This window comes from Mus caroli, chromosome 10 (genome assembly GCF_900094665.2).
Source record: "Mus caroli chromosome 10, CAROLI_EIJ_v1.1, whole genome shotgun sequence".
Taxonomy (NCBI): Eukaryota; Metazoa; Chordata; class Mammalia; order Rodentia; family Muridae; genus Mus; species Mus caroli.
In genome coordinates this window covers 64046270-64068367 of record NC_034579.1, presented here as the reverse complement: position 1 = coordinate 64068367, position 22098 = coordinate 64046270, and the positions used below count along the sequence as shown (strand labels likewise).

The 22098-nt window shown below is 44.5% G+C and overlaps 1 protein-coding gene across 16 annotated transcripts in view; it reads right to left on the bottom strand.

The window, feature by feature from the left end:
- The window catches only part of Ank3 (ankyrin 3), a 620582-nt gene that overhangs the window by 108971 nt on the left and 489513 nt on the right, over positions 1–22098 (bottom strand). For 11 of the 16 annotated variants that reach the window (XM_029482229.1, XM_029482230.1, XM_021174444.2 and 8 more), the window contains 4 exons: positions 17681–17779; positions 17495–17593; positions 16684–16779; positions 13002–13074 (listed from right to left, as the gene is read on the bottom strand). In XM_029482229.1, coding sequence (XP_029338089.1) covers positions 13002–13074; positions 16684–16779; positions 17495–17593; positions 17681–17779 — 367 coding nt within the window. Of the gene's footprint in view, positions 1–12761; positions 12825–13001; positions 13075–16683; positions 16780–17494; positions 17594–17680; positions 17780–22098 lie in introns of all 16 variants that reach the window. The other 5 variants (XM_029482220.1, XM_029482226.1, XM_029482228.1 and 2 more) reach the window with 1 other exon arrangement.

The window sequence follows — 22098 nt, the reverse complement described above, 5'->3', positions numbered from 1 at the left end:
ACTTTCCTTCCCAATGCTAACTCTAGTGTAGTTACGCAACAGCGGATACGAAGTTACTTAGAGTCCAGCACTCTCTCTCTCTCTCTCTCTCTGTTCTTCAGTTGGAAGGTATAACCTGTGTCCACTCATGCAAGATTACTGTACTCAGAGAGGAGGGAGAAGACTGGAGGTGGGTAGGATTTGTAATTTTGGCTTTAAGTGGCATCTAGGCCCTTCTAGAAGGCACACCACACCATCAAACATACCAATTGAGGACCGTATAATGGGTCAGGGGCATGGCTCGAAGCAGAAGGTCGGAGGTTAGGGGGCTGAGTATCTCTGCCTCCCTCTTCTCCACCTGTCTCCTCTACTATAGATAAGCAAAGGGTAGGGACTTGACTTGAACCTTTGACTTCTAACGTGTCTCGGCAGGCAGAGTTAGCCACCGAGACCATAGAGTAAATGGTAGAATACAGTATCTTTTCATTGTCTATCTCAAAAAAAGGGGACAACTGTTGGCTAACTTAGTGGTGGGCTAAACAGGTGATTCTAGAAGCCAGAAGAGCTAAGGCATCATCAGGGAACTACCTGTTACACTCATCTAGTCCCTAGATCTTGGCTTAAGATTCTGGCTTTGTAGGTGGTCACAGAGGAAGAATGGGGTTTGACTGGCCAAGTTCACACCCCTCTGAAACAATGAACTGCGATTACCTCATGGAATAAATGACTCTGTTTAGGTGATCGATTTTTTTTTTAAGAGTACAAAGTCGATTCCCTTCTTTGCTTTTAAGGATTCTGTTCCTTGTAGCCAGGGTGTGTTTCTCTTTTAAAACCACGCAGCAGTTCATTGCTCCCTAATCCGGGCTGCAGAGTGTCTGAGGTAGGCACACATGACTCAGTGCTGGACGCTTTCCCGACGGGGCAGTAAGAATGTCCCTCGTGATCTTGGCTGGGTTAATAAACAAACCCATCCCAGAAGAGAAAAGGGATTTGGTGTCTCTCCTACAGAGGGGTGGAAAGAGCAAGCAGAGGCAGACTCTGTCATTTTCCTCATGGTTGCAATGCTTGACCTGGATGTAGAAACTCCCCTGTGTTACCTCCGTTAGGACTAGGTGTCACGATGACTTGGGCATAAACTTTTAAGCCGAGGATGGAATCCAGATAGTAGGGAGTGTGAGATCACTTTCCCGATCCCATTACGTCAAACCTAAGCCACTGGTAAAGTTGACCGGGCCACGACTCAGCTGCCAGCAACAAACTCGCCCTATGAAATCGGAACCAGAATACTGGCAGGATTAGAACACTGACTGCTACTTGCATGCAGCACTATCATGCTAGCTTGTTCGCTTCCTGTGCTTGTATGTCCTCATGTGTACAAAACCTATATATGTAAAGAAATCATGCAGCCCAGAAGGCAGTGACATCATTCCTCAGAAACTGTCCGCTGTTTCGCTCCCACTGGCCCAGAGCTTACTGATCCGACTAGATTGGCTGACCAGCAATCTCCAAGGATCTACCTTGTCACTGCCTACACAATGGGACTTCAAGTGTACACTGTCATGCCTGATTTTTTAAAAAATATATATATATTTATTTATTTTATGTGTATAAGTATACTATCTTCATGTGCACCAGAGCAGGGCATCAGATCCTATTGCAGATGGTTGTGAGCCACCATGTGATTGCTGGCAATTGAACTCAGGACCTCTAGAAGAGCAGTCAGTGCTCTTAACCTCTGAGCCATCTCTCTAGCCCCCCCATTTTTTTAAAATGTGGCTTCTGGGTATCAAACACAGGTCCTCTCTAAGTGAGCTACCTGTTCAGTCTTGTCTGTGCATTCTTTCTTAGCTATCCATTTTACATCAAACCCACTCTAGCCCTCCTTCACCTCAGTTCTTTCATTATCTGGGTATAGAGCATGAGAACCCTTATTAGGTAAAGAAGGTCCAGGTAAACAGCCCGCAAAGGGCCCACTGTGTGGCCCAAACCTGAGATCTCTTTGTGCACTTAAACTGTCACCACTGAACCAGGTGGAAAACACACACGTGTTGGTTTGTTTCCAGCCTATTCCTCAAAGGTATATACATACAACTCCATACTGCATGAGGCCTCTATTCTTACCAGAGCTCAGCCTGGGGAAGTCACAGGATTAGCAACATCACTCTCTGTTTCTCTCACCTTCCCTTGTTCCCAGATGCTGAGCGCTCTGCCTCCCTTTGCCCATTCATCCATGCTATTCCCTGGGTCCAGCATCCAACTTCTCAGCAGTAAGGATGCTAACAGTGGGAGAGAGGCTAAGAGTGGGCAGCTTGGCCCTTCTACTGCATGGGTCAGGTCATCAGGTCAGGATGCTCAGGTGGACAGGCAGGGAAAGGAAAAAAAGGAGGAGCAAAAGAGTCTGCAAAGTTACAGTTCATTTGGGCCAGTAATTAACTGTCTGCAGTGCAGGCACTTGTAGCTTCAGGCTATCTGTCCATCAGGCAGTGCATGGGTAGTTCCTGAACCTCATTCGACCTTAGCTTAACGAGGAGAAACATACTGTGTTACTTTCCTATCCTATATTACAGCTCTGAGCTCAAATCTGTGACTCTCTCCTCAACGCCATGAGTGGATGTGGTTGGTGTTGAGCTAACGCCCATTACTTATGCTCCACCCCCCCCCTCTCTCTCTCTTTTTGAGACACAATTTCTGTGTGTAACCCTATCTGGAAGTCACTCTGTAGACGAGGCTGGTCTCGAACTTACAGAGATCTGTCTGTCTCCGCCTCCTGGACTGATGGTATCAAAAGCGTGCACGCACCACCATCAACCAGCTGATTCCTACTTTCAGAGAAAGTTTCTCTGATGGATGCTATAACTGGAACCTGCTCTCCCAGATTCTTCCCCCATCCCCTTACCACACCCTCCGTATACCCTTTAGCAGTCCTCTTCTACGTCAGTATGCATAGAAGTTTCCAGACTTGAGTTTCTTCCTGTGCTCTGTATTGATGCCCTCATCTACCAATGTCTGGCACTACCACCCTGCTTCCTCTTCTGTGTGCACAGCTGAATGTAATTTGGGGACCTGGAACATCTGTGTCTGACTCCTACCCGCCTACCTCCCCTAACCGCTCTGCTACAACCTCTGCTGGTCCAAATTCCAGCCATTCTTCAACATGTTTTCTTCCAGGGTCCTTCAGAGGATGTTAGGAATCTCTCAAATTTCCCTACCTACGCCGTGATCGCCTCTGCTGCGATGCCTCTGTGGGTATGAAGTCTCGCCAAGAGAACTAAACTCAAATCCCAGCTTTCTGGACGATGTAAAGCTGTGGACATACCACACACCTGCCTGATGCTCAAGGTAAATTAGGACTCATAACAAGTTCAGTGCGGGCTCTAATTGCAACTAAATATAACTTGGGAGAATAATTGTAATAAGAATAGCCTGGAGTTACTTTGAGAGACTTAAACATGACAGAGTCAGTAAATGACACTCAACAAGATTTTACTACTTGTGAACTCTAGGCTATACCTTTTATTCAAGATCACACTGAAAACCTAAATGAGCCATGTGCTCAGGGGCTTCTAGCCTTATTACCACACCAAAGCCACGTTAGAGGTTGAGAGCAAAGGCTTTGGCTATTAGCCCGACTTGTGTGTGATTTTAATCCGTGTTCCTTGATTGGAGCCTGGCCCGAGCTGTGACCCAGCTATGTGAAGCTAAGGTGGTAGATACCTTTAAACAAGGACAGCTGTGACCAGGTCCCCAGACTGCAACAGTGGCCAGCATAGATCTACTCTTGTACAGCAGGCTGTCCAGTTTGAAAGAAATAAACAAAATGAATCACATGCTAAAATTACAGGCTGGGGATGAAATCTAGCCTCTTGCCTGTTTCCATAAATACTTTCAGAGTCCCAAGGCCACACCTGGGTGTGCGGGCAAAGGTTTTGGGCTGTTTGTGTGCACAGAGGGAAATAAGATGGAGCCTAGACAGTTGAACTCTGAGAATATTTATCACTGACCATTTACAGAACTACTCTATACTTACATGCCTGAAACAAAGGACTGATTCTGTCAGGAGGCAGAACCAGGAAGGGCTCTAAAAACATGATCTGATGCAAGTCGAGAGAAGCAGATCTGTAGACCTTAGGTAGAAACTTAGATGAGCCTAAGCACAAGGGAATGCTGGGAGGTTTGTGTTATCTGTTTGTCTCTACATTATTCTTTTGGAATGTATTTGTCTCGTGAGGGAACAACAGCTACTTCTATTGTGAGGTACACATGCACAAAAGTGCACATCAGCACACTGTCATGAAATAAACACCACCTAGGCCAAGAACCAGATCACTAATCTCTCCACTCCTCCATCGGTATGCACCCCTCATCCCATCCCAGCCCATCCTCCCTTCTTGTGGAGACCACTTGCTTTAAAATAGCCTTTCCGTTGTAGTTTTCTTTTTCTGCTGTTGCTTTGGCTTTTATTCTGAGACAGGGTAGGTAGCCCAGGCTGGCTAAGAACTCGGGTTCCTTCTGCCCCTGCCTTCTGAGTGCTGGGGTCACAGGTGTAGTACATATGTTGCCATATCCAGCAATTGTCTTCTTGTTGTCGTCATCGTTGTTGTCATTGTCGTCTTCTTCTTCTTCTCCTTCTCCTCCTCCTCCTCTTTTTCCTCCTCCTCCTTCTCCCCCTCCTCCTCTTCCTCCTCCTCCTTCTCTTCCTCCTCCTTCTTCTCCCCCCTCCTCCTCCTCTTCCTCTTCTTCTTCCTCTTCTTTCTCTTTTTCTTTTATTATCTTACTATGCAACTTTACAATACTGGCTTATTGATGTGTGTGTGTGTGTGTGTGTCTGTGTGTGTGTGTGTGTGTGTGTGTGTGTGTCTGGCTGCCTTTCTATAACCTACAACTCCACAGCTGGACCTATAGATCTATTCTCTCCTGAGGCAAACACCTATGGATATCAAGAGGGTATCTGTAAACAGAAGGCTTCCTTGCAATAGCTTCAAGCTGGAAAGAACCCACATTGCCATCTACAGGAGGGCAGAGACCTTAGTTGGGTAATTGTAAGTTCTTGGTGGGGTGTTACATAAACATGAAAATGAACACGTTACAATTACCCAACAACAGGAGTGAAAGCCCAGGAGGGTCGAGCTGAGAGGCAGAAGAAATGATGCACCTGTAGAGTTGTAAGGACCTCTTCAGAAGTTGGGTGCACAGCTGAGCATTGGGGGTTGGTCTGGTGCTACTATGTAGTCAAAACGCTAAATTCTGTACCCCAAGATCTGGTTGCTCCCAAATTCTCACATATACATTGCCCTTATTGTATAAACCTTGCTCCCCAATTTAAAGCTATTGGTTAAATAAAAGTGGCTACAACCAATGGCTGGGGAGGACAGAGGTAGGCGGGTCTTTGGTTACTGGGCTTGGGGAGTCACAGGTTGGGACCTTGAAGAGAAAGAGGGTAGGAAGAGGGAGAAGGAGGAAAAAGGAGGAAAAGGGGGAGGAGGAGAAAGGAAGAGGAGGAGGATGAGAAGAAGAAGAAGAAAGAAGATGGAAAAAACGTGAGGTCTCCATTAGATGTAGTGGACCAAGAGCAAGTGCCCAAGTAATGGAGCAGAAATAACAAAGGTGAGACTCCAACAGCAAGTATTTGGGGACCACAGCTAAGGAAGTAGCCAGTTTAGTGTTAGAAAATAGATTAGGGGGGCTGGAGAGACAGCTCAGTGTAAGAGCACTAACCGATCTTCCAGAGGTCCTGAGTTCAATTCCCAGCAACCACATGATGGCTCACAACCACTTGTCCGATGCCCTCTTCTGGTGTGTCTAAAGACAGTGACAGTGTACTCATATATATTAAAATGAAGGAAGAATATAGATTGGGGATAATTCCCTCAGTAGTTGTGCTAAAGCTGAATAAGTAAATCTTAGCCCCAGTCTCATTCAACCTAGCTTCCAAATAAATAGAAATACGTCTGTTAATTTACAGCTAAGTCTACGGGGTTAGAACAAATGACAGCTACACAAAAGGCACCTGCTGGATCCTGCCACAGGGAAGCTCCTGAGCTGGTGACAATGGAGAGGAGAAGGCAGACTTGAGAGGTTCTATGGATGCAGAAACAGAGCAGATAAGAGTTCCTGGCTGGCTGGACATGAACGTGGGACAAGGGAGACTCTGGGGCTTCTGCATGGGGTTAGGCTGCATGGGAGGTGAAGAAGCTTGCAGGAGATGATGTTCTGGAGGGAAACACTTAGGGTGTGATGGATTGATTATCTGTGAGGGTCTAAGTGGAAAGGCACAGTGTGGAAGAGCACTTAGTATAGGTTAAAAAAAGAAACCAATCAACAATTCTAGTTCTAAGACAGGATTCAGGGGCTGGAGCTGTGGCTCAGAGGTCAAGGGTACTGACTGCTCTAGTACAGGGTCCAGCTTTGGTCCCCAGCACCCATGATGGGCAGCTCTTAACTACCTGTAATTCCTGCTCCAGGGGAATCAAAGTTCTCTTCTGGCCACTGTAGGCACATGCTAACACACATACACACATAAAGCAAAGCCAGACCTTTAAAAGAATGGAGAAGGACCATTGAGCTCCCATGTGCATGTGAGCATCGCTCTGTCCTTCTGACCTTCTGAAGGAAAGGACCAGGTGCTTCAAGCCCCTGATGGTTTGGCTCGGTGGACTGAAACCTGGAACTTCCAGCTCAAGCAAACCCTCTCACCTTTAAGTTACTTTTGCAAGAGTTTTTGTTTTGTTTTATTTTATTTTATTTTTTTTAATCGCAGCAACTGAAATGACGCTGAGACAGGGTCTTCCCTTCTAGGTTTTCAAAGTTATCATTTTGAGATTACCTCCAGGACACACGAGCAGCTAACGAATGTCCATTTGAAAGGTAAGCAGAGAAACCCCGGGGGGGGGGGGGGGGGGAGATGAAGAGAGACACTGCCCATGAGGTATTCCCAGAAATGCTAAAGTTTGGGTAGGAACAGTTCCCACTGGTCCTATCAACAGTAACACCATACCCCGCCCTCCTCCTGCCTCCCCGGAAGTTAGCTAATCTTTCTGGCTCCCTTCCAGGCTCAGAAAGCCACTAATGGTTCTGTATCTTCTTTATGATTACCAGAGAGATTGGGCAAGCAGGACCGTTCCTAGTAGGCCGAGAGCCAGCTTCACACTTCCCAGACCGGTCCTTCAGACTCCCCTTCATTTTGGATTATGCCAAACCAAATTATATTTACTCTCTCCTGAGTGAGAGTACTCTAGGAGGATTACAAAAAGTCCTTTCTCTGAGGGCCAGAGACATGGTTCAGTGGGTTGAAGGGTTCAGGGGTTGAAGATGTTTGCTGACAGCCCCCCCCCCATACTACAAATTTTAGAAAATTCTTTGCTCGAGTTCTTAAATCTACCCAAAACTCTATCTGTACTTAACTGTCTTTGACCATGTGCCCTGGCCTGCTTCGTCTTCATACTAAGATAGTGGGAAAGAGGCTTATTTCTATTGTCATGTCATTAAATTCTTTAAAAATATTATTAGCCACAGGGGTGTCTGTGTGTGTGGTGTGTGTCAATGTGTGGGATGTATGTGTGGGTGGTATGTGGGTGGAGTATGTGTGGTGTGTGTGTGTGTGTGTGTGTGTGTGTGTGTGTGTAGGGCACCAGGATTCTTCCTTGTACCTTGATCACCTTATTCACTGTTGTAAGGTGGTCCAGCTGTCCAGTTGACTTGGGGGATCTCCTGCCTCTTCCCTCTAAGCACTGGGATTACAGTTAGGCCCTCACACTTACTTGTGAGCTCTGGAGATCTGAACTAGGCAAACTCTCAGGCACACGGGGGCAAGCAATTTAACTGCTAAACCATCTCCCTAGACCGTAATATCACTACTTTTTGAAGAACACGATTTGTTCTTTCTCTTAAATACACACTTGGTTTTGCATGTATTTGTGGGGGGGTGGAGAGGGGCACACATGTGTGTGTAGCTCTGAGGGTGATATTAGAAGTCTTCCTGAGTTGCTCTCCACCCGATTCTCTGAGGCAAGTACTCAACAGAAATCAGAGGTCTTTGGCATGTCTAGTACAGCTAACCTGCTTGCCTAGCAGGTGCCATATATCTGACTCCCTGGTCAGGTCTAGGATTTCAGGGAGATGCCATGCCCACTCTGCATTTGTGGGATTCTAGGGATCCAACCTCCAGGTCGTCACATTGAATGGCCAGCTCTTTCTCTGTGAACCTGTTCACCATACACTTTTAAAAACCAACGAACAGTGTGAACAACCCAGACTTTAATTCGTTGAACATCGAACGTTCCTGGATCAAGAATGCACTGAATGATGTCCTCACTGTCCAAGGTACTATTTCCTAAACTTTATTGCTCTATTGTATCTTTCTATTGCTGTTTTTCTGAGACAAGGTCTCTCCAGATAGCTCTGACTATCCTAGATGTCTATGTAGACCAGGCTGGCCTTGAACTTGACCTCACAGAGATCCACCTGCCTCTGCCTACCAAGTGCTGGAATAGCTTTCTTGTATCTTCCCCTCATCCCTTCCTGATAACTATTTCTACCACACATGCACTTAGCTTTTCTTTTTCTTTTAGTTTTTACTGTCTGCATTCAAGCCTGGCAGAGATTTCACAGCTCAGTCAAAATGCAAGCAACTTCAGACTAGATCCTCCTTCCTTCCAGGGCTGTGGCCTCCTGACCTGGATCAGTTTCTCTGCCCGCTGCTGTCTGGTTTCTATTTTGCATGGCTTCATTCCATTTGCCATTGTGTGGCGTCTATTGTTCTTTAAATGTCATTATATTCCATCCCACTAGAATTCCGAAAGCTAAAATAACATTGGCACTTTGTTTCCCAATTTGCAAAAATATACACACATTACAGGAATTTACAATTAAGGTCCAAGCTTAGCCAGAGCTACTGTGAAGCCCCACCCAACCCTACTCCACCCTCTGTGATCACTCCACTAGCAGTGATAGCTCCACCTCGTGAGAACTCCACCCTGTGAACACTCCACCCACTGTGACTGACGGCTCCACCCCTGTGGCTGACGGCTCCACTCCTTGAGACCGCTCCATCCCCTGTGACCACTCAACCCAGACCCAAACTAGAAAGCACCTTGGTTCTTGATCTTGACCTCAACTTTTTTCCTTCTTTCCATCGCCTCTCTCTTTTCTCCCTTCACCATCTCCCTCTCTTTCTCCTTCTCCCTCTCCATCATTCCCTTTTGCTTTTCTTCTTGTTTCTCCTTCTCTTTCTCGTGTCTTTATTTTCAAGTACAGACTCATTTGCAGAAAGTAAGAATCTGAGTGGCGGTAGAATAAAGAAGACGATTCTTATGCACTTGAAGGGTCTCTGTACACAATGGATACGGCGTGGGGTGGGTGTTGGGGTGGGGGTGTGATGTGGAGACTGCTGCGGTGTCTACAGCCCCTTTCGCCCCCTGTAAAACTCACTCCTCAAAATCGCCCAGTTCTATATAAGGCCACTCTGTCTCCTGTTTTGCTGATTCTGTTCACACTTCCATCTTTGCTCTCTGTATCTCTCCTCCTGAGACATTAAATGACAGCGCTGTTTAGACTTTTTTTTTTTTTTTGAGGAACTAACTCAAATGTTAAACATACATGTCTTACTTATAACTAAATTCTCAAAGGAGACCAAAAGGAAGAGGAGGAAGAAGCAAAGTAGAAAATGGTGAAGGGAGAGACTTCCTGATGTTAACCCTTTAATATCTATTCCTTCCTAATTTAGGGTTTATACTATTTCCCATAGTACAAACTCATCCTTGTCTTCCTTGAGATAAGCTGCTAATAAGTGTTGCTTATAAATGGTACTGACCAGGCTTGCCTAAGACCCCAAGAATCAAAGGCATGTACCGCTATACCCAGCTAGTGGCTGAATTATCAAGGACACATTCTCTCTCTCTCTCTCTCTCTCTCTCTCTCTCTCTCTCTCTCTCTCTCTCTCTTTCTCTCTCTCTCTCTCTCTTGTTTGTTTTCAGAGAGTTTCACTGTGTAGCCCTGGCTGGCCTAGAACTCACTCAAACTCACAGAGATTCTCCTGCCCCTGCCTCCAAGTGCTGAGACTAAAGGTGTATGCCACCATACTCAGCTCAATGACACATTTTCATTGTCTCCCACAGAGAAAGCAAGCACCCCGCTTTGCTATGTAGTTCTGTATTGATCAAACTACATCTCCAGCCTTGAGCTCCATTGTAGACATGCGGATTCCTGACAGACATATATGCGTACAAACGGACACTGGAGAATGACCCTTTTGAGGAGGGGAGCAGTTAGAGGAAGTGCCTGTTACTGGCCTGAACTGGAGACAAAGATGAAAACTTTGAAATACTTTCTAACACCTGGAGGAAAGATGACTCAGTATGCAAAGGTGCCTGCTACTGAACCTAATGACCTGAGAGTTTGATCTCTCAGGTTCTACAAGGCACGAGGACAGAACTAACTCACGTGCAGTCCTCAGACCGCTGCATAGTACATACCGTCTGTCACACCCCAATTCTAAATAATTAACGAAACCTAATGTATGCATCAGCCTGGCCAAATATATCAGAGCCAGACTTTCTAGATAGAAGTTAGGAGTTCAAGGAAGTAGGGAACTTTTATTTAATTTTTAACTTTTATTTGTTTGTTTAGTTTTGGGTTTTTATGACAGGGTTTCTCTGAGTAGCTTTGCCTGTCCTGGAACTTGCTCTGGAGAGCAGGCTGGACTCGAACTCATAGAGATCCCACCTCCTGCCTCTGCATCCTGAGTGCTAAGGATTGTAGGTAGCTGAGGCAGGGGACTTTTAAAGTTTATTTAAATTGGAGAGGGAAATTTGAGACATTTGGGCAAAGATTGTTCTAGCATAAAATCCAGCTACAGGGATGTTAACATACCCTCAGAGGAGGGTATGTTAAAGAAAGACAAAATGATAAGTATAAGCCACTCTGAATTTCAAGTTTGCAAATATAAAGGAAACGACTCTCATTTCTACTTTATTAAGTAAATTAAAGTTTAGAGACCCCACTTTCTCTTGCTTTGAAACTATTTGATAACTGATCCACATAAACAAAGCTATTACGCAGTCCATTCAAACTCGACCTCTCATCATGGTGGTAACCTTGGCAATTTTGTTAAAAGAGGAGAGAAATGGCTATCAATGACTGTCATTTCATGGGACTTTCACTTAGGAAACAAACTTTGACCTGTTTTGCTGTACACAGGGAAAACATCACTTTTCTTTTTTCTTAAACCACATTACATGCAAATGAGAAATGACTGTGAAACATGTCAAGAAAATGTACTGTAATAGCATGGGACAGAGAGACACGCGAACTCTCACGAGGACACGACTGGCATCAGGTAGGAGAGAAAAGAGAGGTAAGCACACAATTGAGAGAAAAGCCTGTAAAATGAAAAGTGTTAAAACAAATTATGATGGACAGTCAAGAGTCCTGACACAACTTCAGGATTGCCCTTCCTATGCCCATCCAGCCACCAGCATCTCTGTGTGCCAGTCTAAGTGGCTTAGGGGATGCCACTGAGGTTACGGCCTCTTGGCATCAGGTAGATTTTCACATTCCTTATGCTCCCAGTGAATTTGTGCAATCAAAGAAAGAACCAGTAAGTAAAATCCTGCTAAGACAGGTACAAGCAGGAAAACGCACCATGTAAGGGGGTGGGGTGGGAGAGCATTGAGGATCAATCAATCAATCAATCAATCAATTTAAAAAGTCAAGGGCCTAGTAGTACATGCCATTAATGTTAGTACTAGGGAGGCAGAGGCACGTTGATCTTTTAAGCTCAAGGTCAGCCTGGTCTACATGAGGAGTTCCAGGACACCAAGGCCACATAGTAAGAGATAGTCTCAAATGTCAAAAATAGTACATATAGAGGCTGGACAATAGTGGCATACTTGGGAGGCAGAGGCAAGTGGATCTCTTGAGTTTGAGTCCAACCTGGTCTACAGAGTAAGCTCCAGGACAGACAGGAGAGGCTACACAGAGAAACCCTGTCTTGACACAAATAAACAAACAAACTAACTAAATATATATACATTCAATATAGTAAACATTTCATTATTTCCGTGAAGCTCCAAAATCTGCCATCCTTAAAATATTTACTCACTTACACAATGGAACTTTTCCAACAGACTTTTCAAACATGTCATATGCACATGTATATGTGTGTGTATACACACACACGTACATGCGAATGACATGGTCAAGAATATCATCCTTTTGAATAAAGCAGGAAATGTCAGCTTTATTGAGTACATGAAATGCAGCCTTACTGTGCATCAATCTCTTTTTCAAGTCACTGTTGAAAATCTACAATTTGGGACTGCTTTGATTCAGGGTGAGTTCTCATGCTTAGTCCCAAAGTCAAAAGCTGACTTTACTGCAGAGCACACTGTGAACCAGGCACTCACCCTACAACCTATAGGGATGCCTTTTACACTAAGAAAAAAAAGAAACAAACAGAACATCTCTAGACAGTAAGCTTCCCCCTTTTAGATTCAGACATAAACAACAAAACTTCAGTTTTCTGCTTGACAGAGACCACGGAGAGAGTGACCATCATAGTTAGTGACATTATTTTCTGCTTAACAGTGGGAAGTGGGCTTAAGAAATCAGGTCTGAAAGAGGATAAGATAGGACCCAGGGCCAGCCTTTAAATGACTCCCCCCCCCAATTAATTCTTGAAATGACATGAGAGGTTAGTAACTGGAGGAAGTGTTACTTTTCAGAGATAAGAAATGAGAGCTGGAGCCGGGAGATTAAGTCTCATCACACGAGAGAGGTATAAATACCTTCTTCACCGTCTGAGATATATTCCCCATCACTGAGCTTTTCGGGGGCGCTGGCTTTCCTTACTGCATGATTTAAGTGATAATAAGAGTGCATGAAAATACTCATCTCCCATGACACAACTACCAACATCTAAACATTCCACCCCTCCCCCAAAACACGTTTGTGACAGACTTTCTTCAGGGAGCAACAGGGACAGGGTCACTCATCACCATGGCGACCCCTCGAGGACACTGCCATACCTTCATCGTCTGACATATCGAGGACTTCATTCATCGTTTCTGGGACATTCATTTTGTGCTTCTCCGTGATGGTCTGGGAACAACAACAACAACAATGCAGTTGCTTCAGTGTGAAAGGATTTTTTTAAGGAGACTAGTCATTTCTTTCCAAACTGACTGATTTATATCCTATGGGATGAAGAACTTAGAAGGCTGTATACACAATGTGCATTATTTATTTATTTATTTATTGTATATGAGCACACTGTCTTCAGATACCCCAGAAGAGGGGCATTGGATCCCATTACAGATGGTTGTGAGTCACCATGTGGTTGCTGGGAACTGAACTCAGGACCTCTGGAAGGGCAGTCAGTGCTCTTAACCACTGAGCCATCTCTCTAGCCCAACATGCATCTCTCTGAAGCAGCACAGGGCAGGAGGTGGGGGGGGGGGAATCCTCAGAAACTCAGAAGTGTCCTTCAGATTAGTTCAAGGTGAGAGAGTCCAGGGGTAAAGCTAGTAAGGCTTTCCAGAGGATGAGGGGAAAGCAGTGCTATGCGTGTCCATGCCAGAAGAACCAAATATCCCATCCCATCAGGGTCACGCGAGAAGGGAAGCATTTGTCATTATCCCTGGCGCCAAGCCCCTCACTTCCTTTCTTTTCTCCACTATGTGTCCACTCCACTGATGCGATACAGCAAAAACACTGAAGAGATATACGTTGTGTGTATTTTATAATTATAGTCATCCAGACATTTTAGAGGCCACATGTTTGAAGAATCATCTTAGCTCCCAAAAATCTTCCTCAAGTACAGTGTGCTACTGGGCAGTGCCTTTCTGACTCTAATTTACTACTTGGTGACTTTATAATCTATGTCCATCCAGAAGAAAGCATCTGTATCATTTAAGTTAAAAAAAGCTGAAAGTGGGGGCTGGAGAGATGTCTCAGGGGTTGAGAGAATTTGCTTCTCAGGTTAGGCCCTCAGCACCCAAATCGTGGCTCACAGCACTGCAGTTCCAGAAGATCAGAAGCCCACTTCTGACTGGTGCACAGATATGCATTCAAGCAAAGCACCTACACACACACACACACACATACGCTCAACTGTTATGTGGAAATAAAACATTTTTTGTGCCTCTCTTAGTATATAATACTGAAATTGATCACATCTTTAAAATAAACTTTCAGTTAGTTTTATAGACTCTAAAATTGTACAGAAAATCCCCATATGCCCCATACGAAGTCTCTCAGCATAATAACTTGTTAATAAAGAACATGTGTCATTGCACACTGATATCAACACATCACTATCAAACTTTCTTTCTCAGGATTGCTACATTGTACACTGTCCCTGTGTGGGAGAATCTGTTTATAGAAACAATGGCTTCAGAGGCCCCAGTAACTTTCTGGACCAAGAGGGTGGGGGCTGAGCTATGCCACTTAAGATTATAGACACCAAAGCAAATCACATCCTCCCATCTATGAAAATTCATATTCCTTATACATTATAGATGCTTATATATCATAAGCGTGAGAGCAGGTCTGAGAAGGTGGTGTCTGAGTTTGCAATAAAATCTTAAGTACCAGGAGATTGGATTCATTCCTTTTTTGCTGGTCAGTTTGTATGGAGACCATATTGGCTTCTCGGGGCAGTCTGGACCTTGCTTTTAGCAAGCATTATCTTCTGCCAACCAAGCTTTGTGATGACACACAAGGGAAGTGGCTCTGCTGCCACAGACTCTGGTGGGAGCCTGAGAGCCTTTCCCAGAGCTGCAGCACCGTCTTCTTATTCTGTGAATGTAGGCTGATGGTTGCTGGGATGTACTGAGACTCCAACTAAGAGCCTTGTCCATGCTTTACCAGCTAAGATATAAGTGGTCAGCCTTCTAGTTTAGCTTAAATCTTTTAGTGTTTCACTTTTTAAGACATTTTATTTATGTGCCTGTGTGTGTGCATGAGCGTGTGTGCGCATGTGTGTGTATACACATGTGTGAACAGTGGCTGTGGAGGCCAGAAGAGGTCACTGAAGAGGACAAAGTTACAAGATATTGGGAGCCACCAGTGTGGGTGCTGGGGACTGAACCCTGGTCCTCCGGAAGAACAGCTGGAGCGCCTAACTGCTTGAGCCACCTCTCTAGCCTTGTGCTAGAGAGGTGGCTCAAGCAGTTATTTTTATCGCACATAAACATTGTGAAATCACCTAGTGGGTGAGAGACTCAATTATGATTCATATTTTGAGTTATTAGACAAGTGTCCTCTGACACTAGAATAGCAAACTGATGTATTCATTGTAATGATTCAAATATTTGTAGCGTAGTGCCACTTGACTACTGTTAAGCAGCTTGCTCTCCTCTATTCTTTGTCCTCTAGAAAGAGCTACATGGGGAATCCAGAACATTAAGGCTAGAAAAGCATTAGATGCTTAGCCTTTCTCTAGGAATTTAATAATAGCCAGGTATGATGGTGGAGTCAGAACCAGGATCATCTCTGTGAGTGAGATACTAACCTGCTTTACTGAGCATGAGTCTGTCACAAAACAAAACAAAACAAGCAACAAAAACAATCCAAAAGAATCTAATAACAGATTTTGGATTTTGAAAGCTGTATAAATTGCTGAGTACAATTTTTGCTCCTAAACTTTATGGTAATGATAGAAATAGATCCTGGTGAGAGAGCATTTTCTGTCTGGTAAGTCACACAAGTTCTTCTACTCAGCAGATTTATTTTCTGGTTTCTAAAACCTGTGAACTGCCATATAACTCAGCCAGCACATAGCAGCCGACAGTCTGAGCCCACGGCTTTCTATAGAAAGTGCTGCGTCGACGGAGGAAGTTATGCACAGCAGCTATGACTTCCTTTAGATTGGGAGATGGCAAAAGGGAAATGATGATGTTGTCCCCAAATTCCACTGTCCTAATGTCTCTTAGTCCCAAAGACTCTAGACAGGGTTAAAATGCTTTGAAGGGTGTGTGTGTTTCTGTGTGTATGTCTGTGTGTCTGTGTGTGTTTGAATACATGTAGGGACAGGGATGATAGCTCAGTTGGAAAGACACTCGCTGCCTAGCCTAGTGGATGACCTGAGTTCAATTCCCAGAACCTCTTCCTGGTCGGACGAGAGAACTGACTCCCACGAGTTATCCTCTGACTTTCACACCCACGCCATGGCATGTGTGTACCCTCACACACACAATGAAATGTAATAAGACTTCCTAAAATGTATCTAATGGAACAGGGTCATCTGATAAATAAGGATCTTATGTGAAGTTTTCAAAAATCTTTACAATGTCAAGATAGAACATGGAATCAAAACTCTTTATCAATGTACATAACTATTTTTTTCCTAAGCTTTATTTTATTACTTATTTATGGGTCTGTGTGCCTATATGTATGATAGCATGTGAGTGCAGTGCCGGTAGAGGCCAAAAGAGGGCGATAGATCCCTTAGAGCTGGAGTAAATGGCAGCTGTACTGTACCTGAGGCAGGTGTTGGGCTGCATGGAGCCATCTCTTCAGCTCCATATGCAACTTTCACAGATTATATATATATTCAGTACTTCAAATTTCGTTCATGTCAGACATTTAGGGGTTTGGTACATTGACAGTATTTTAAATACGTGGTACTTAGCCTATGAATGGAGGAAGAAGGAACATTCTAGAAAAGCCCAGGGAAACTTGGCTGTAATTTCAGCATCCATTACTCACAGTGGTGGTCATAATTTCCTCCGTCACGACCTTCAGTGTGTCAACCACCGAGATATAACCAAGGCGCCGGGCGATGGCCAGAGCTGTGTTCCCATTCTGGAAGCAGGGAAATATGGACAAGGTCACTCAGCCTGTAACCAGGCAAGGCCAATCTCTCACCACATCAACCCAGCTACCATATGCAAAAGTGTAAATGTTGTAATTTTATAGTTTGGATCCCAAATGTCACAGAGGCCATTATTTCGAAAATGCTGCTGGTACTGGCAGGTTGGGACTGGTGTGTGTGTGTGTGTGTGTGTGTGTGTGTGTGTGTGTGTGTGACATCACTAGGGGAGTATCCTTAGGGTATATTGGGACTTCAGCCCCCTCCTGCCTTGCTTGCTTCCTGGTGGCTGTGAGATGAGGTTCAGTAGGCCATCCCTGACATAAATGGTCAACCTCCCTGCAGACTCACGGGGTCAAGCAATATGGACTGACCCCTGTGCAACCATCAGCCAAAGAAAGACTTTCTGTCTATTAAGTTACTTGCTTCCTGTATTTTGTTGTAGTGACAGAAAGACAGCTAAGAGACAGGTTTTGTAAAAGCCCACCTCACCTGTTTCTACCCGTCCATGTCTGGGCAGCTACATGTGGTTCTATGACATTGAATCTATGTGAGCAGTCAGTGGGACACACATACTGTTTGCCTTGAAGGCTCTTATGTAACTTATCTAAGATAACAGAAAAGCAACTGGCAGGTGATCCAAATGTGGGAAGACTTTAGGGTCCCCTCCACTCTCCTCCACTCCCACCCTGCTGGCCCACAGCTCACCACAGTGAGTTCATTGGGGGAGGCGTGGTTCTGAAGCAAGACATTGATGATATGCGTGTGGCCCTGCTGAGCAGCCTGGTGCAGTGCCGTGTATCCATTCTGCAGAAGAAACAAGGAGAGATGGCACACACTTCCTTGAATACAAAACCCAGGGCTCTGCTGGGGAGGAAGGGGGAGGGCGCCTACCTTCGTCTTGGCATTAACTTTTGCAGAATGCTGCAGCAGAAAATTGACTATTTTGATATTTCCATAGTGACAGCCCACATGGAGTGGGGTGTAGCCCATCTGTAATTATATTTCAGAAAGAAGAAAAAAAAGAAACATTGTAAGTACACTTTTAGTAACAGCTTTGCTAAACGGAAGTAAAAGTATTATTCAAGTTTCCTTTTTAACTGGAAAATAGATTTAAAAAAAACCCTCTTCTCCATAAAAAAAAAATGCCCTTTTCAGAGTTAGTCTTAATATATCTGGTTGAACATAGAAACAGGTATTGTACTTCCTCCCTTTCATCAGCTCTTTTCTCTCTTGCATAGCTGTTCAGGACAGGAAGGAAAGATGGGCCAATCAGCGGCCCAGACAGGTGGATTCGGTAACTGACTGATGAGGTCAGAGAGTGTGATATGGACAGATTGGCTTAGCATTGATTGAATACTCTGTTCTCTAACAAAATGGCTAAGTGACAATCTTGGGGTAGGGTGGGGACGGGAGGCGGGAGAGGGAGAGGCGCATCCCCTTACTCTCAGGACTTCAGAGGCAGAGATAGGCAAACCTATGTGAGTTCCAGGCCAGCCAGGTTTGCACAGTGAGACCTCAAGGAAAAACCAAACCAAACCAAATCAACCAACCAACTAATGAAAACCAACCAAAACCAACCAACCAACCAACCAAAACCAACCAAAACCGGCCCACCACAGATAGGCAGAGGCACAGAAACAGTCAAGCGAGGAGCCCAGTTGAGTTCCTGTTGTCAAAGGAAGAAGTTGAACCTGCGATAGCTGCTCAAGTTAAAGCAAATCCACCTCCTTTCTTTCNGGAGCGTGGCCATTTCAAACTCCGTGACTGACACACAGCCACCAATTCTTTCTTAGACTGATAGCCAGTGATTCCCAGGGACTGCTGATTCACACTTTCTCTCTCTCTCTCTCTTCTCTCTAAAACTATATATACACACATATATACTTTAAATTATTATTTCAAAAGTAGTGATACTCTGGAGATGGGAGATGACTCAGTCGATAAAGTAGTTACACACACACCAGACTGCACATACACACCACATACACACCAGACCACACATACACATACCTCATACACACCACACACACCAGAGCACAAATACACACACCAGAGCACACATACACACCACACATATACCATACCATACCACACAAACATACCACACACATACCACACCACCCACACACACCACTCCACACATGCACACCACACACATCACACACACATACACTACACACACCACACATACACATCACACACCACATACACACACCATACACACATACGCTACACACATACATACACTATATATACCACACGTACATACCACACATACATACTACACACACATATACACGTTTCACTAATATAAATATTAAAATGTTCTTCAAGTATTTAACTTGCATAATAACATAACCGTCTCCCCGGGCTCTTGTGGCAAATGGAGTAGGCTGTGAGAATAAATAGTTAAATGCTTTATTTAAATGTACAGTTTCCCACCTCACTCTGGGTAAAGTGCTAGGTTATTATAATGGACTGATGGGCTCAGGTGACTGTGGTCTTTCCCTGTGCCCCTTCCTGTCTATGCACTGAGGACAGCTCTCCTATTCCCTCCTCTGACACGCCAGCCTTTCTGCTGTCACAAAGCATTTGTTAAAAACACGTGTGCGTGGGGCCGGAGAGATGGCTCACTAGGTCTGAATGGTGGTACCACGCCTGATGGCCTAAGTTCCAGTTCCGTCTCTGGAATCCATGGCAGAAGGAGAGAACTGACTTCTAAAAGCCTTCTAATGTCCACACATGTACTGTGGCACATATTCTATACACACACACACACACACACACACACACACATCATATGCACAATAATGAATACTTTCTGCAACTGTGTACACAGCCAAGAAGAGCCACCTTGTACTCACAGAGATAGGATCTTTGGATCATAGTGTTCCCAGACAAGATGGCGCTGTGCAAAGACATGGCTAGCATCGCACAACTTGAGAGAGTTTCCAGCTAGTGGCAAGCACCTCTGGAAAGTGCTGGGTGCACAGAGTTTGCTCTTAGCATCATTTCATACACATCACAGGTGCCCAGCAAATATTCTAAATCTTTGGCAAATAAGGGATTGGAAAGAGGGACGCAATCGAGGGCTGACTGTTGTACTTGCTGGACTGGACAGACAGAATTGTGTAAGGACAAGTGTCAGAGGTCAGGCATAGTCATCGTGCTTCAGATCTCAGGGCTGTGGGGCACAGACAGGTGGCACCTGGGAACCTGCTGGCAGCTGGCCTCGCTGAAGTAGCAAGCTTCAGGTTTAGGGTGAGACCCTTCCTCAAGAACAAAAGAAGGTGGGGGTCAGGGGTGGTAGAGAAGATTTCTGACATGTTCCTCTGGCCTCAACACATATGTACAGGCATGCACACCAACATGTAGGCATACACCACACATGAATACACCTCTCTCTCTCTTTCTCTCTCTCTCTCTCTCTTTCTAACTCTCTCTCTTTCTAACTTTCTCTCTCTCTCTCTCTCTCTCTCTCTCTCTCTCTCTCACACACACACACACACACACACACACACACGCACACACACATGAGCATGCGTGAAGAGGTGACAGGCTCAGGTGGAATCTCTGTGTTACTTCAATCAAGAGTTTATTTTATATCACCATATGCCTTCCATGCGGTATAACTCTGTCCTAGAATGAGATCTCCACTTTCTCTTCTGCTCCTTAACATTGGTGGCTCTCCAGGTGTCAGCCCTGGGCTCTCTTTGCACTGAGCACAGTCTCCTTCAGGACAACTCCACCTAGAACTAAAACCTCTGCCCCAACCAAAGATTGTTTGCTAATTCACTAGGTATTGCAGTGTCTTTTGACAGTTTCACAACTCGCTGCTTTAATAATCTTAATGTTACTCGAGGGGCTGGTTCAGTGGTAATGTTTGACTAGTGCCTACAAGGCACTGGGTTTGATTCCCAGTATGTAAAAAACAAACAAACAAAGGAATAAGTAGATAAATAAATAAATGAATAAATAAGGAAATAATCAAAAGAATGCTATTAGACAACATGGTTTACAAAGATCCATAGAATACTGAAAAATATTTTTATAGTCATTAAATTTTTTAAATTTACATTTATTTATTTGTGTGTATGTATGTATGTGTATGTGTGTATATGTATGTGTATGTCTATATGTGTGTATATGTATGTATGTATGTGTATGTATGTATGTGTATATGTATGTATGTTTGTGTGTGTATGTGTGTGTATGTATGTGTATATGAATGTATGTTTGTGTGTGTGTATGTGTGTGTATGTATGTGTATATGTATGTATGTTTGTGTGTATGTGTGTATGTATGTGTATGTTTGTATATATGTATGTGTGTATATGTATGTATGTGTGTATATATGAATGTGTGTATGTGTATATATGTATGTGTATGTATGTGTATATATATGTGTGTGTGTGCGCCCTGTATTTAGAGCAGTGAGCTGCTCCTGCCTTAAACCTCCCCCAAGTCATCTTCAGAACTAACCCCTGTCATGCACAGCAATGTTTGTATGCACATGACATTTAACAGGCATTCATGTCTTTGAAACAGAGTTCCATGTGCTGAAAACTCAGCATGGAATTCACTGTAGCATAGGCTACCCTTGAACTTGCGGCAACCCTCCTGCCTCAGCTTAGCAAGTGCTGAGCTCACAGGGATTGCAGCGATGAGCCACTGTGCCCAGCGCAGCATTCTTTCCCTGTATTAAACTGTACAAGGGAAGAATGGTGCTGGCGCACACCTTTAGTCCCAGCATTCTGGAAGGAGAGGCAGGTGGCTCTCTGTGAGTTCGAGGCCAGCCAGCTCTACAGAGTGAGTTTCAGGCAGCCAGTGCTACTCGGGGAGACCCTGTTTCCAATGTTCCGAGGGAAGAAGCACATAGGAAATGTATCTCTTACAGTTCCACAGAATATGCATGTTCTTATCTGTGCTTGCACGGTGGCACTGCACGGCATTAGCCAGCGTTGCTTTTTTTTTTTTGGAAGAGATATTTTACAAGAAGGAGAGGGAGAAAAATAAAAATGAGAATTGCAGGTCAACTGCTCAGACAATAAGGGATCCATGAAGTAAACAACAAGGGAGTAGCTTTCACCCCTCACTAATCACACAGGATAAACTTCAATCGCCCGCCACCAAGGTTTTCTTTTCCTTCTTTCCTCCCTCCCTCCCTCCCTCCCTCCCTCCCTCTCTCTTTCTTTCTTTCTTTCTTTCTTTCTTTCTCTCTCTCTCTCTCTCTCTCATTTAGGGAAGAGTATGTGGCGGTCAGAGGACAACTTTCAGAAACTAGTTCTCTCCCTCCCCGACCTGGGGTT